General features: G+C 37.9%; 1 protein-coding gene across 6 annotated transcripts in view; it reads left to right on the top strand.

Moving 5' to 3' along the window:
* Positions 1-15,174, top strand: part of C2CD3 (C2 domain containing 3 centriole elongation regulator) — a 151,800-nt gene that overhangs the window by 38,816 nt on the left and 97,810 nt on the right. For all 6 annotated transcript variants that reach the window (XM_059410512.1, XM_059410520.1, XM_059410502.1 and 3 more), the window contains exons 8-11: positions 1,860-2,007; positions 11,762-11,913; positions 12,911-13,120; positions 13,804-13,916. In XM_059410512.1, the coding sequence (XP_059266495.1) occupies positions 1,860-2,007; positions 11,762-11,913; positions 12,911-13,120; positions 13,804-13,916 (623 nt within the window). The remainder of the gene's footprint in view (positions 1-1,859; positions 2,008-11,761; positions 11,914-12,910; positions 13,121-13,803; positions 13,917-15,174) is intronic.

The following is a 15,174-nucleotide window of genomic DNA, read 5'->3' as shown; positions in this document are numbered from 1 at the left end:
TCAGGCTCTCTGCTTGGCGGGGAGCCTGCTTCCTCCTCTCTCTCTCTCTGCCTGCCTCTCTGCCTACTTGTGATCTCTGTCTGTCAAATAAATAAATAAAATCTTTAAAAAAAAAAAAAGAAAGAAACAAAAGATGCTTGCTCTCACCATTTTAACTCAGCATGGCCTTTTAATGTGTTATAGACAGTAGAATAAGTTCAAAGAACTTAACTGAAAAAAAAATTAAATGGGGAGGACTGAATACTGAACAGTGGTGATCTTGATAACTTCAAAGGTGTGCAGTGGAGGGAAAAAAGACATAACCAAGTGAGGGGTAACTATAAATAGCAAGTGATTGTTATGTAAAATGCCAAGAAGTAAAGCTTCAAAAAGGAACAGTGCTCTGGAGCTAGAGATGCCCTGTGTTTGGGAAGTTGTTAGTTGGGTTGTAGCAGTTAGAGAACTATTCTTACCTTTGAGAGAGAGATTTCTGTAGATCAGTAGTTGTCAACTGAGGGGCAGTTTTCTCCTACTCCCAGCCCCATGGCACATTTTGTAATGTCTAGAGGGGTACAAAATGTACAGGATAGCTCCCAATGACCAAGAATTATCTGACCGACCGTTGAAGTAGTGCTAAATTTGAGAAACCCTGCTTTAGATTTTAAAAAGTGAGAAAAGGAACATTTATTGAGTATCTGTTTCTTCCAAGAAATGTAGGAACATGATCTAATTTGAAGGTAGTAATTATATGCTATTCTCTTGAGAAATTAAAGACAGAAATGGGGCACCTGGCTGGCTCAGTTAAAAGAGCATGTGACTCTTGACCCAGGGTCTTAAGTTTGAGCCCCACGTTGGGTATAGAGACTGCTTAAATAAACTTAAAAAAAAGAAGGGGAAAAAGTATAGCAACTAGCATGAAAGGGAAGCAAAGCTGAAAGAATTAATAACAAATACTTAGCACAGTGTCTGGTACATTTAATAAATTTTGCTTTTATTTTTAATAACATGTTCATTAAGGCTTCAGTAAGTCCTTTACAGGTATCTATTCAGTACCAGTTATTTTAGGAGGACAAAAATGAAGTATACATGTATTTGTATGCTTACTTTCCTTATCAATTTACAAACTTTTGGGGACTCTTAATCTCAAAAAACAAACAGGGTTGCTGGGGGTTGGGGGAATAGGGATGGAGTGGCTGGGTGATGGACATTGGGGAGGGTATGTGCTATGGTGAGGGCTGTGAAATGTGTAAACCGATGATTCATAGACTTGTTCCCCTGGGGCAAATAGTCCATTATATGTTAATAAAAATAATTTTTTAAAAAATTCACAAACTTTTTGTAAGTGGGGTATCTGTTTTTCTTATTTCTATATCACACATGGAATTAATCTTGCCATAATTAACCCTAAATAACATATTTTTGCTTAATGGAAGAAGGCATATTTATGAATTCTTCACAAAAACAGCATGAGCTTTTAACTCATTGAATTATAGATAATTCTTTACCTTCTTTTCCTCCCTGCTAGACCATAAGCAGTGTAAGAGTAGAGCAAGTTAGTTTAACCATCTCTGTATCACTCAAGACCTAACACCATGCCTGGCACATAATAGCTGCCCAGAAAAGAAAAATGTTTGTTAAATAAATGAATGAGATCATAATCAGGGTTAGTAGTTTATTTTTGAATACTAGCTGTTGGCATCCCAGAGGAAGGAGAATATAATGTGAAAATATTTATCAGATAGTCTTCTCCCTAATGTGAGTCTTTTGCTTAACATATCTTCTTTAATGTTTAGAACTTTAGAAGGTTTTCAATTAGAAAACTGTAGTGCAACTGAAACTTCTTTTAATGTTCTTTTGCTTTGTTTTTCTTACCTCTACAGTGCTGAATTATCCCAAGGTCAGTACTGGAATGGGCTTGGCTCTCCTCCAGATTCCCTATCTCCTGGGAGTGATGTGGATTGTAGCAGTGAGCTGAATGATCCTCAGTATGACCAGAGTCTCCTGGAGAGCTTATTTTACACGGCACCTGTAAGTCATTGAATCTACAGCTTTGGAAATTAGAGAACAAGACTTGTCAGATATTTTATATATGTCATTGTTCTTTTCCTTTTAAAATTTTTTAAAAAATTAATATGTAATATACTATTTGTTTCAGGGGTACAGGTCTGTGAATCATCAGTCTTACACAATTCACAGCACTCACCGTAGTATATATATCCTCCACAGTGTCCATAACCCAGTCACCCTATCCCTCCCCCCAACCTCTAGCAACCCTCAGTTTGTTTCCTGAAATCAAGAGTACATGTCATTTTATAGATGAGGAGACAGGCCTAGTAAGGTTAAGAATTTTAGAGGTGGCTGGCTGGCTCAGTTGGTACAGCATGGGACTCTTGATCTCAAGGTTGTGAGTTCTAGCCTCACATTAAGTATATATAGAGCTTACTTTAAAAAAAAAAAAAAAAGCATTTAGAGAGATAGAGGATATGAAATGGTAAAAGAAAGAATGACCCGTCTAGAGAAGCAAGGGATCTAATTTGAACTGACGAGAAGATATGTGCGAAAGTCATCATCAGTAAGGCAGCCTGGCATATTGCAGAAAGCCTTTGAATATCAGGTGAGGAGAAATGACATGATCAAACTGGTGGTTAAGGAACGTTAATCTAGCAATGATTTAGGAAGCTAATTTAGGGGAGAATACCTGGAAGGAGATAGGAAGCTACTGGGTTATTTGAGGTATGTATGAGAGTGACAGCAATGCGGTTGGAAACGAAGAGATGAATTTAAAAGATATTATGAATTATTAGCATTTCATGACTTTCTGTTTTAAAAATCATCACTGAGGGGCACCTGGGTGGCTCAGTGAGTTAAGGCCTCTGCCTTGGGCTCAGGTCATGATCCCAGAGTCCTAGGTTCGAGCCCTGCGTCGGGTGCTCTGCTCAGCAGGGAGCCTGCTTTCTCCTATCTCTCTCTCTCTGCCTGCCTCTCTGCCTACTTGTAATCTCTCTGTCAAATAAATAAATAAAATCTTTAAAAAAAAAATCATCACTGATACTCTGTTACTTGTGGGATAAAGAGAGAATTTAAATTTATTACACATTATTTTATTTGTATTTTTTATTTTTATTTTTTTTGTTTTTGTTTTTATTAACATATATTATTTGCCCCGGGGGTACAGGTTTGTGGATCATCAGGCTTACACATTTCACAACACTCACCATACTCTCCCCAATGTCTACAACCCAGCCACCCTTTCCCTACCCACCACCAGCCCCCAGCAACCCCAGCAAACAATCAGTTTGTCTTGTGACATTAAGAGTCTCTTATGGCTTGTCTCCCTCCCGATCCCATCTTGTTTCATATTTCCCTTCCCTCTCCCGACAACTCCCCACCCTCCCTCAAATTCTTCATATCAGAGAGATCATATAATTGTCTTTCTCTGATAGACTTATTTTGCTCAATGTAACACCTTCTAGTTCTATCCACATCATTGCAAATGGCAAGATTTAATTTCTTTTGATGGCTGCATAGTATTCCATAGTACATATATACCGCATCTTCTTTATCCTTTCATCTGTTGATCGACGTCTAGGTTCTTTCCGTAGTTTGGCTATTGTGCACCTTGCTGCTATAAACATTCAGGTGCTTGTGCCCTTCAGATCACTACTTTTTTTTTTTTTAGATTTTTTATTTATTTATTTGCCATAGAGAGAGATCACAAGTAGGCAGAGAGAGAGGGAGAAGCAGGCTCCCCGCTGAGCAGAGAGCCCCGTGCAGGGCTCGATCCCAAAACCCTGGGACCATGACCTGAGCCGAAGACAGAGGCTTAACCCACTGAGCCACCCAGGTGCCCCAGATCACTACATTTGTATCTTTAGGGTAGATACCCAGTAGTGTGATTGCTGGGTCATAGGGTAGCTCTATTTTCAACTTTTTGAGGAACCTCCATGTTGTTTTCCAGAGTGGCTGCACCAGTTTGCATTCCCACCAACAGTGTAGGAGAGCTCCCCCTTCTCAGCATCCTCTCCAATATCTGTTGTTTCCTGACTGTTAATTTTACCATTCTGACTGGTGTGAGGTGGTATCTCATTGTGGTTTTGACTTGTATTTCCCTGATGCTGAGTGATGTAGAGCACTTTTTCATGTGTCTCTTAGCCATCTTGATGTCTTCTTTGCAGAAATATCTGTTCATGTCTTTGCCCATTTCATGATGGGATTATTTGTTCTTTAGGTGTTGAGTTTGATAAATTTTTTTTGCTTTTTTATAATTTTTTAGCATTTTTTTTAATTTTTATTTTTTATAAACATATATTTTTATCCCCAAGGGTACAGGTCTGTGAATCGCCAGGTTTACACACTTCACAGCACTCACCAATGTCCATAACCCCACCCCCCGAGTTTGATAAATTTTTTTACAGATTTTGGATACTAGCCATTTATCGATATGTTACTAGCAAATATCTTCTCCCATTCTGTCAGTTGTCTTTTGGTTTTGTTGACTTTCCTTTTTGTTGTGCAAAAGCTTTTGATCTTGATGAAGTCCCAGTAGTTCATTTTTGCCCTTGCTTCCCTTGCCTTTGGTGATTTTTCTAAGAAGAAGTTGCTGCAGCTGAGATCAAAGAGGTTACTGCCTGTATTCTCCTTAAGGATTTTGATGGATTCCTGTCTCACATGGAGGTCTTTCATCCATTTTTAGTCTATTTTTGTGTGTGGTATAAGGAAATGGTCCAGTTTCATTCTTCTGCATGTGACTATCCAATCTTCCCAATACCATTTGTTGAAGAGACAACAAATTCTATTCTGTTCCATTGATCTGTGTCCTTTTTTCTGTCAGTACCATACTGTCTTGATTACAGCTTTGTAATAGAGCTTAAAATCTGGAATTGTGATGCCACCAACTTTGGCTTTCTTTTTCAACATTCCTCTGGCTATTTGGGGTCTTTTCTGGTTTCCTATGAATTTTAGGATAATTTGTTCCATTTCTTTGGAAAAAATTGATAGTATTTTGATAGGGATTGCATTAAATGTATAGATTGCTTTAGGTAGCATAGACATTTTCACAATATTTGTTCTTCCAATCTATGAGCATGGAACGTTTTTCCATTTCTTCATGTCTTCCTCAGTTTTGTTCATGAGTACTTTATAGTTTCTGAGTACAGATTGTTTGCCTCTTTTGTTAGGTTTATTCCTAGGTACCTTATGGTTTTGGGTGCAATTGTAAATGGGATCGACTCCTTAATTTCTCTTTCTTCTGTCTTGCTGTTGGTGTATAGAAATGCAACTGATTTCTGTGCGTTTATTTTATATCCTGGCACTTCACTGAATTCCTGTGTGAGGGGAGTTTTGGAGTGGAGTCTTTTGGGTTTTCCACATAAAACCCACATAAAGTATCATATCATCTGCAAAACTGAGAGACGACTTCTTTGCTAATTTGAATGGCTTTTATTTCTTTTCATTGTCTGATTGCCGAGGCGTGGACTTCTAGTACTATGTTGAATAGCAGTGGTGATAATGTACATCCCTGCCATGTTCCTGACCTTAGGGGAAAAGCTCTCAATTTTTCCCCATTGAGAATGGTGAATTTTTCATAGATGGCTTTGATGATACTGAGGTATGTACCCTCTATCCCTACACTGTGAAGAGTTTTGATGAAGAATGAATGCTGTACTTTGTCAAATGCTTTTTCAGCATCTATTGAGAGTATCATATAGTTCTTGTTCTTTCTTTTATTAATGTATTATATCACATTGATTGATATCTGGATGTTGAACCAGCCTTGCATCCCAGGAATAAATCCCATGTGGTCATGGTAAATCATCCTTTTAATATACTGTTGGATCCTACTGGCTGGTTTTTTGGTGAGAATTTTTGCATCCGTGTTCAAGGATAGTGGTAAGTCACCTTTTTGATGGGGTCTTTGTCTGGTTTGGGGATCAAGGTAATGCTGCCTCATAAAATGAGTTTGGAAGTTTTCTATCCATTTCTATTTTTTGGAACAGTTTCAGGAGAATAGGTATTAATTCTTCTTTAAATGTTTGGTAGAATTCCAAACATATATATACAGATATATTCCCCAGTATATCTGTAATGTCCAGAAGCCATCTGGTCCTGGGCCCGTTTGTTGGGAGATTTTTGATGACTGCTTCAATTTCTTACTGGTTATGGGTCTGGTCAGGTTTTCTATTTCTTCCTGGTTCAGTTTTGGTAGTTTATATGTCTCTAGGAGTGCATCCATTTCTTCCAGATTGTCCAATTTGCTGGCATATAGTTGCTCATAATATGTTCTTAAAATTGTTTGTATTTCTTTGGTGTTGGTTGTGATCTCTTCTCTTTCATTCATGATTTTATAATTTGGGTCCTTTCTCTTTTCTTTTTGATAAGTCTGGCCAGGGGTTTATGAATCTTATTAATTCTTTCAAAGAACCAGCTCCCAGTTTCATTGATTTGTTCTACTGTTCTTTTGGTTTCTATTTCATTGATTTCTGCTCTCATCTTTATTATTTCTCTTCTCCTGTGGGTTTAGGCTTTCTTTGTTGTTCTTTCTCCAGCTCCTTTAGGTGTAGGTTTAGGTTGTATACTTGAGACATTGTTTCTTGACAAAGGCTTGTATTACTATACTTTCCTCTCAGGACCTCCTTTGCTGTGTCCCAAAGATTCTGAACAGTTGTGTTTTCATTTTCATTTGTTCCCATGAATTTCTTAAATTTTTCTTTAATTTCCTGGTTGACCCATTCATTCTTTAGTAGAATGCTCTTTAGCCTCCATATATTTGAGTTCTTTCCAACTTTCCTCTTGTGATTGAATTCTACTTTCAGAGTATTGTGGTCTGAAAATATGCAGGGAATGATCCCAATCTTTTGGTACTGGTTGAGACCTGATTTGTGACCCAGGATGTGATCTGTTCTAGAGAATGTTCCATGTGCACTAGAGAAGAATGTGTATTCTGTTGCTTTGGGATGGAATACTCTGAATATATCTGTAATGTCCATCTGGTCCGGTGTGTCATTTAAAGCGTTTATTTCCTTGTTGGTATTTTCTTAGATGATCTGTCCATTTCAGTGAGGGGGTTGTTAAAGTCCCCTACTATTATTGTATTATTGTTGATGAAATTCTTTGCTTTTGTTACTAATTGCCTTATATAATTGGCTGCTCCCATGTTAGGGGCATAGATACTTAAAATTGTTAGAACTTCTTATTGGACAGACCATTTAAGTATGATATAACGTCCTTCCTCATCTCTTATTATAGTCTTTGGCTTAAAATCTAATTTGTCTGATATAAGGATTGCCACCCCAACTTTCTTTTGATGTCCATTAGCATGGTAAATTGTTTTCCACCCCCTCACTTTAAATCTGGAGGTGTCTTTGGGTCTAAAATGAGTTTCTTGTAGACAGCATATCGATGGGTCTTGTTTTTTTATCCGTTCTGATACCCTGTGACTTTGATTAGGGCATTTAGCCTCTACATTCAGGATAACTATTGAAAGACATAAATTTAGTGCCATTGTATTGCCTGTAAGGTGACTGTTACTGTATATTGTCTCTGTTCCTTTCGGGTCTATTACTTTTAAGGTCTCTCTTTGCTTAGAGGACCCCTTTCAGTATGTCCTGTAGGGCTGGTCTGGTGTTTGCAAATTCTTTTTTTTTTTTTTTTAAGATTTTATTTATTTATTTGACAGAGAGAGGTTACAAGTAGGCAGAGAGAGAGAGGAGGAAGCAGGCTCCCTGCTAAGCAGAGAGCCCGATGCGGGGCTCAATCCCAGGACCCTGGGCTCATGACCTGAGCCAAGGTAGAGGCTTTAACCTGCTGAGCCACCCAGGTGCCCCTGGTGTTTGCAAATTCTTTTAATGTTTGTTTGTCCTGAGAGCTTTTTATCATTCCTTCTATTTTCTTTCTTTCTTTTTTTTTTTTTAAGATTTTATCCATTTACTTGACAGACAGATCACAAGTAGGCAGAGAGGCAAGCAGAGAGAGGGGAGGAAGCAAGCTCCCTGGTAAGCAGAGAGCCTAATGTGGGGCTTGATCCCAGGACCCTGGGATCATGACCTGAGCTGAAGGCAGAGGCTTTAACCTACTGAGCCACCCAGACACCCCTCTCCTTCTATTTTCAATGATAGCCTAGCTGGATATAGTATTCTTGGCTGCATATTTTTCTCGTTTAGTGCTCTGAATATATCATGCCAGTCCTTTCTGGCCTGCCAGGTCTCTGTGGATAAGTCTGATGCCAATCTAATATTTCTACCATTGTATATTACAGACCTCTTGTCCCAAGCCGCTTTCAAGATTTTCTTTGTCACTAAGACTTGTGAGTTTTACAACTAGATGAGGGTGTGTGGACCTATTTTTGTTGATTTTGAGGGGGCTTTCTGTGCCTCCTGGATTTTGAAGCTTGTTCCCTTTGCCATATTAGGGAGATTCTCTCATTTGCTCCAGTATACCTTCTGCCTCCCTCTGTCTTTCTTCCTCTTCTTGGATCCAAGTTATTCCAATTTTGCTTCATCTTATGGGGTCACTAGTCTCTCGAATTCTCCCCTCATGGTCCAGTAGTTGTTTGTCTCTCTTTTGTTCAGCTTCTTTATTCTCCATCATTTGGTCTTCTATATCACTAATTCTCTCTTTTGCCTCATTTATCCTAGGAATAACAGCCTCCATTTTTTATTGCACCTTATTAAAAGCTTTTTTTTATTTCAACTTGGTTGGACTTTAGTTCTTTTATTTCTCAAGAAAGAAATAAAGAAAGGGATTCTCTAATATCTTCCATGCTTTTTTCAAGCCCAGCTAGCACCTTGATAGTCGTCATTCTGAACTCTAGTTCTAATGTATTATTATGTCTGTATTGATTAGGTCCCTAGTCGTCAGTACTGCCTCTTGTTATTTTTTTTTTGTGGTGAGTTTTTCTGCCTTGTCATTTTATCCAGATAAGAATAGATGAATGTGGAAACAAAATACTGCAAGGGTCTCAAAGACTCCAGAAAAATATACCCTAACCAAATCAGAAGAGACCCGAAATGGGGGGAGAGGAAAAGGAGGGGGGAAAATATATACATACATTCATACATACATACATACATACATATTAGGCTGGTGAATGGAACAGAGCCACCCATTTGATTTTGGGTGTATTCTGATCTCTTAGAAGAAACTACCTCTGAAAGTTCAAGGAAAGGAAAAAAAAAATATATATATATATACACACATACACACACAAATAAGGGTAAATATGGTGAAGAGATGGAATATGACTCTAAAGATGAAAATATAAAAAGATTCTAAAAAGGAATTGATAAGATAAGTTGGTTGGAAAAAGAAAAAAAGGAGAGAATGTGATCAGCCTGGAGACTAAAACAAAGCCATGTGCTAGATTTAAGGTATATTTTGATTAGAAGAAATTGTATCCCAAAATTTTAAAGAAAAAAAAGTATGTATACAGAACATAAGGGTAAATACAATGAAGGGATAAAATATGACTATAACTATGAAAATTTTAAAAGATTTTTTTAAAGTATTGATAAGATAAAATAGTTTAAAAATGTTAAAAGAGGAAAAGTTAAAAAATAGAGTAAGAAAAAAATTAAATTAAAAAAATTTAACTTTTAAAAAAAAAAATTTAACTTTGCAAGACTAAAGGATCATAGGAAAAAAGCCATGAATTCTAATGTGTTGCTTTCCCCTAGCTCTGGAGTTCCACAGTTCTCATTGATCAGTTAACTTGGTCTTGGCTACATGTTCTTGCTGATCTTCTGAGGGAAGGGCCTGTTACAATGATTCTCAAATGTCTTTGCCTGAGGTGGAATTGCACCACCCTTGCCAGGGATCAGGCTAAGTAATCTGCTCATGTTCACTCTTAGTAGCTTTTGTTCCCTGAACGCTTTCTGTAGAGCTTTGGAGAACGGGAATAAAAATAGCAGCCACCCAGTCTCCAGCTGTCCAAGTCGAGAGCGGGGGGCCTCACTCCTCAGTGTACCCTCAGAGAAAAGTAGTGAATCCCTCCTGTCTCCCTGGTGTCCGGCCATACTCCATGCTCACCTGGCTTGTGACCCAAGCATTTCTGTCTCAGGCACACAGCCCTGTTTGGAGTTTCCAAACCCAGCAGACTCCTGCTGTGTGCTCCTGTGCTGCTCCTCCCTGAGGAGGAAGCAGGAGGTCTCTCTGGGTCTGCCACTTGTGGGTCCCTGCTCAAAGAGCAGTGGCCCGACTCTTCCTCAGATCACGATTTAAGGTAACCGCGAGCTGAGAACATACTCTTCAGCTCCATCTCTGAAACCGGCTTCCCGTCTCCAATACCTGGGAGCTCTGCCACATTCAGACACCCCAGTCTTTCTGTGACCTTGTGGGACCTGAGACCACATGGTCTCAGCAAGGATTCCACTCCACGCTTAGCCACAGGTGCAGCGTCCCTCAGCAGAGCAGACTTCTAAAATCTCTTGATTTTGTGCTCCGCTGCTCTACCACTTGTGGGGAGCCAGCCCCTCCCCACTGGCTTCAGATTCACTTCTCCACACATCCTACCTTCCAGAAAGTAGTTTATTTTCTGTTCCTAGAATTGCTGCTCTTCTTCTCTATCTCCTGTTGGGTTTGTAGGTGTTCAGAATGATTTGATAACTATCTAGCTTAACTCCTGGGACCTAATGATATTTCAGTCTCATACTCCTCCACCATCTTGCTTCTTATCTATTATTTTTGAGTACTGTGCCAAATGTTTCAAATTCATTATTTCATTTAATTCTCTATCTAGCCCAATATGATAATGTTTTCTCTTATACATCATGATATAAATGCTTAGGAGTGTTTATTACTTATAAATAATGACATCATCTCATAAGCCTTAGGTATGCATTAGAATCTGATCTTGACTTACCTCCCTAACCTTATCTTCCACATTTGCCCTTTACCCTCCAGTCATACTGATTGTCTCATCACTCCACAAACATTGTAGTTCTTTTTTTTATCTCTGTATTTTTTGCTTATACTGATTCTTCTACTTCGAATATTGAAATGCTTTTATACATCTGATAAACTCTTTATTCTATAAAAATCAGCTGATTACCTTTCTGAAGAAACCATTGTACACTTCTCCAAGCAGAATTTATTGCCCAGATTTCCACAGGATCCTGGGACATTCAGGCAGTGTTTTATGATACACTTTCTCAAGAACAAGACCATGTCTGCATTATCTTTGTATTACCAGTACAACAAAGCCTGATGAATATTGAGTGTACTCAGTGAGTACTTAATGAATAAAGGAATGAGTTTATGAATGGCACTGTATAATCCCCCATGCCATTTGACCAAAATAATCTTAGAAAAGATTGGCTGATGAGGAGTGAACCAATAGACCATGATGCAGTGAAAGATTAGGGAGTTAAAATGTACATGTCCTTTTCCAGGGTTTGATGTTCTTAATATTGAATAGCATCCAGAGCTTAGAAATTTAGCATTATGAAACTGTGTTTGGTTCCTAAAATTCTTAATTAGGTGACATTGTTCCATTTTGCCTCAAACTGTGATAGAAATACAGGCTTTGGTATCTGGCTTTGGTACTAGATACATAATAGATAGTAAATAAGTAATGATTTGAAATTTGAAAGAAGAGTCTATTTTCATTTATTTTCTTTGAACTGAATTTGTAGGTTATTTTTATATACCAGGAGAATTGTGGGATTATCTCCCTGGCATCAGTAATCCCAGAGAAGAATTTGATTACCTTTAGAGAAATGTTTTCATTACCACTCTCCCTAAAACAATTTTTTTTTAGTGCCTCTCTTTTTGTTTCTTCCCCCCATAGAAATCCGATACCAGCATCAGTGATTTCTTCAGTGAAGATGATATTGTCGCTTCTAAAAAAATGAACCAGTCTAAAGCTCTTGCCAAATCTCCTAAGCTTGTGGAGTCAAGTGATCCTAAATTGAAGAAAAGGGCAGCGGGCAAGAAAAATAGGTGAGGCTATGATTGAGGAAAAAGCAAAGGAAGATTATTTTTACAAGATCTCCTAGGGGGCCTGGGTGGCTCAGTGGGTTGGAGCCTCTGCCTTAGGCTCAGGTCATGATCCCAGGGTCCTGGGATCGAGTCCTGCATTGGGCTCTCAGCTCAGCAGGGAGCCTTCTCCACTCCCCCATCTCTGCCTGCCTTTGCCTACTTATGATCTCTCTCTCGCTGTCAAATAAATAAATAAAATCTTTAAAAAAAAAAAAAAATCTCCTAAAGTAAATGATCTGTATTTGCCCAGAACTATCATCCTAGTTAAGTGAGTTCACTAAGTAGTTCACTAAGTATTGAATCCTTAAAAGTGTAATAATATGAAAAGATGGATACAATAAAATGGTTGAGAAAGCAGAATTCTAGGTTGAATGTGTGCTATCCTAGACTGTAGAAAATATGAATAAAGAAAACAAATGAAAACGAATACACAGAAGTGATGATAGTAGTTATATTGAAGTAGTATGTTAACTGAGGTGTAATGCCTGTAGCCCTTATAAGAAAAGCTAATTCTGGGGGCTCCTGGGTGGCTGTCTTTAAATGTCTGCCTTTGGCTCATGTCATGATCCCAGGGTCCTGGGATCGAGCCCCACATTAGGCTCCCAGGGAGCCTGCTTCTCCCTCTACCTGCTGCTCCCCCTGCTTGTGTTTCCTCTCTGGCTGTCTCTCTGCCAAATAAATAAATAAAATCTTGGAAAAAGAAAAAAGAAAACCTAATTCTGTAACATCCGTTTCTATACTTGTGTGGAGATAAGTCTTTATATTAGAAGAATGGTTTTGCATTTTTTGAAATTTCTTTCACTCTGGGTTAGGACCGGAATTCTATTGATTAAAGTCATCTCTTAGTCCTTGATAACTTGTGAATTAGATACTTGACTGCCCTTCCTCTTTCCTCTTTTTCCTCTTTCATGCTGGACTTTGGACTGTCTGTTTTACTGTCTATGTGAACTCCTTTCAGAAATTTGGTTGAACAACAGATGATATCAGAAACTCCAGAAGATGCCCAAGTGATGACACTAAGTGTGGATAGATTGGCCCTTTTGGGTAGAACACATTCAGTCAGAATCATCATCGAAACAATGATCGTTCCTCCAGATAGTCCCCAGATGACCCCTGGCAAGAAAAGCTTTTCTGGCAGACCACTTAAGCTAACAGCAATAAAAAAGCGGTACGTCTCTAACATGGAAAAGCTAAATTTGATATTTCTGGAATGTGTGTGATGGTAATAGTAATTAATAAATAATATATATAATATATAAAAATATATAACATGATAAAAAATAAAATTATAAAATAAATAATTGTATAACATTTTATGATTTATAAGTTACTTTAATATGAATCCATCAACAAAAATGTTTTCAAAAATGAATTCCTCACTAGGTGTCAAGACCAATACTAGGTAAGTGTGAGAAAAAAGGAAATTGAGACCCTGACTCTGTTGTTATATACTTTACAGTCAGCACAATACAGACATATTTAAGAGGCTGTAGGATGCAAAATAGGTGTTTTATATTAAAAAATACTTTGGAAGATTTGTAGACATTCTGTGATAATTTTCCAGCTTCTACAAATATCAAATCATTGTTATAGCCTGAAACTAATATGTTATATGTCAGTTATGTCTCAATAATAGATAGGTAAAAGACAGAGTAAGTAAACTATGTGAGCACAAGGTAAAACTTGCCTGATAGGATTGGTGAAGGCTTTCAAGAGACCAGATAGGTCCTCTGAGGATCTGAGATGCTGAATATAGGACCTTGAAAGATATGTAGGATTGATCAAATAATAAATATGTTCATTTGTTAGTTGGTTTATGTTTAAATCACTTTTTTTGGTTTTGATTTTTAGCACCTTCTTTGTGGAATATCACTTTCCTGTGGGCTTTTCTAAAAATGGATTGGGAAAGACAGCTTTGATCACCGAGGTCGTTCGACTTGCCTCCAGTAAAATTAAAGATGGAAGTAAGAGAAAGACTAGTTTTCTCTTCCTTAGACATTTTTACTGTGGAAGAATTTTTCAATCCCTAAATATTCATCTGACTTTTATAGTACCATAAAATCACAGAGCTAGAAAGAGTTGTGAAGTGAATCTACCACCATTCTTTTATTTTATAAGTGAGGACACTGCCCCAGAGGCCCTATGACTATCCTGTTGCAAGGCAGCAAGTCAGTAACATACCTGAGACTAGAATGCAGAGCTCCTGATGCTTAGAGCACATTTGCTGGACTCTTACCATTTTTCTTTTATTCCCTTTTTTAAAAAACTTTATCAAGATAAAATTCACAGGGCGCCTGGGTGGCTCAGTGGGTTAAGCCGCTGCCTTCGGCTCAGGTCATGATCTCAGGGTCCTGGGATCAAGTCCCGCATTGGGCTCTCTGCTCATCAGGGAGCCTGCTTCCCTCTCTCTCTCTGCCTGCCTCTCCGACTACTTGTGATTTCTCTCTGTCAAATAAATAAATAAAATCTTTAAAAAAAAAAAAAAAGATATAATTCACATATTATACAATTTAACCATTTAGAGTGTTCGTTGAACCCATTGAAGAGTTCAGTGGGCAACCATCTGTACAACCATCATGATCTAATTTTAGAACATTTTCATCCCCCCAAAAGAAATCTCTTACTCATTAGCATTCACTCTTCATTTTCCTGTCTCCACCCCCACCCACACTAAACAACCCCAATCCATTTCTGTCTATCATTTTACTCATTCTGAACATTTCATGTAAATGGAATCATACAGTATGTGATTTTTGTAACTGGATTCTTTGACTTACCATAATATTTTCAAATTTAATCTATGTTATGATATGTTTCAGTACTTTTTTCTTTATTGTGGCTGTATAATATTTCATCATATGACTTTATCACATTTGGTTATCCATTCCTCAGCTGATGGGCATTTGGGTTGTTTCTGCTTTTTGGCTATTGTGGAGAATGCTTTTCTGAGTATTTGTGTACACGTTTTTGTGCGGATATAATGTTTTCATTTCCCTTCAGTGTATACCTAAGAGTGGACTTGCTGGGTCATATGGCAACTATATGTTTTAACTTTTTGAAGAACTGCCAGACAGTTTTCATTAGTTGCTCTACTATTTTACATTCTCAGCGGCAGTGTGTGGAGGTTTCCTATACTCCACATACTCACCAACCCTCGTTATCTTTCATTATTTTTTATTGTAGCCATCTTAGGGGTTATGAAGTAGTATCTCACTGTGGTTT

Source organism: Mustela nigripes, chromosome 1 (genome assembly GCF_022355385.1).
Source record: "Mustela nigripes isolate SB6536 chromosome 1, MUSNIG.SB6536, whole genome shotgun sequence".
Lineage (NCBI taxonomy): Eukaryota > Metazoa > Chordata > Mammalia > Carnivora > Mustelidae > Mustela > Mustela nigripes.
This window is presented reverse-complemented; position numbering and strand designations above follow the sequence as displayed.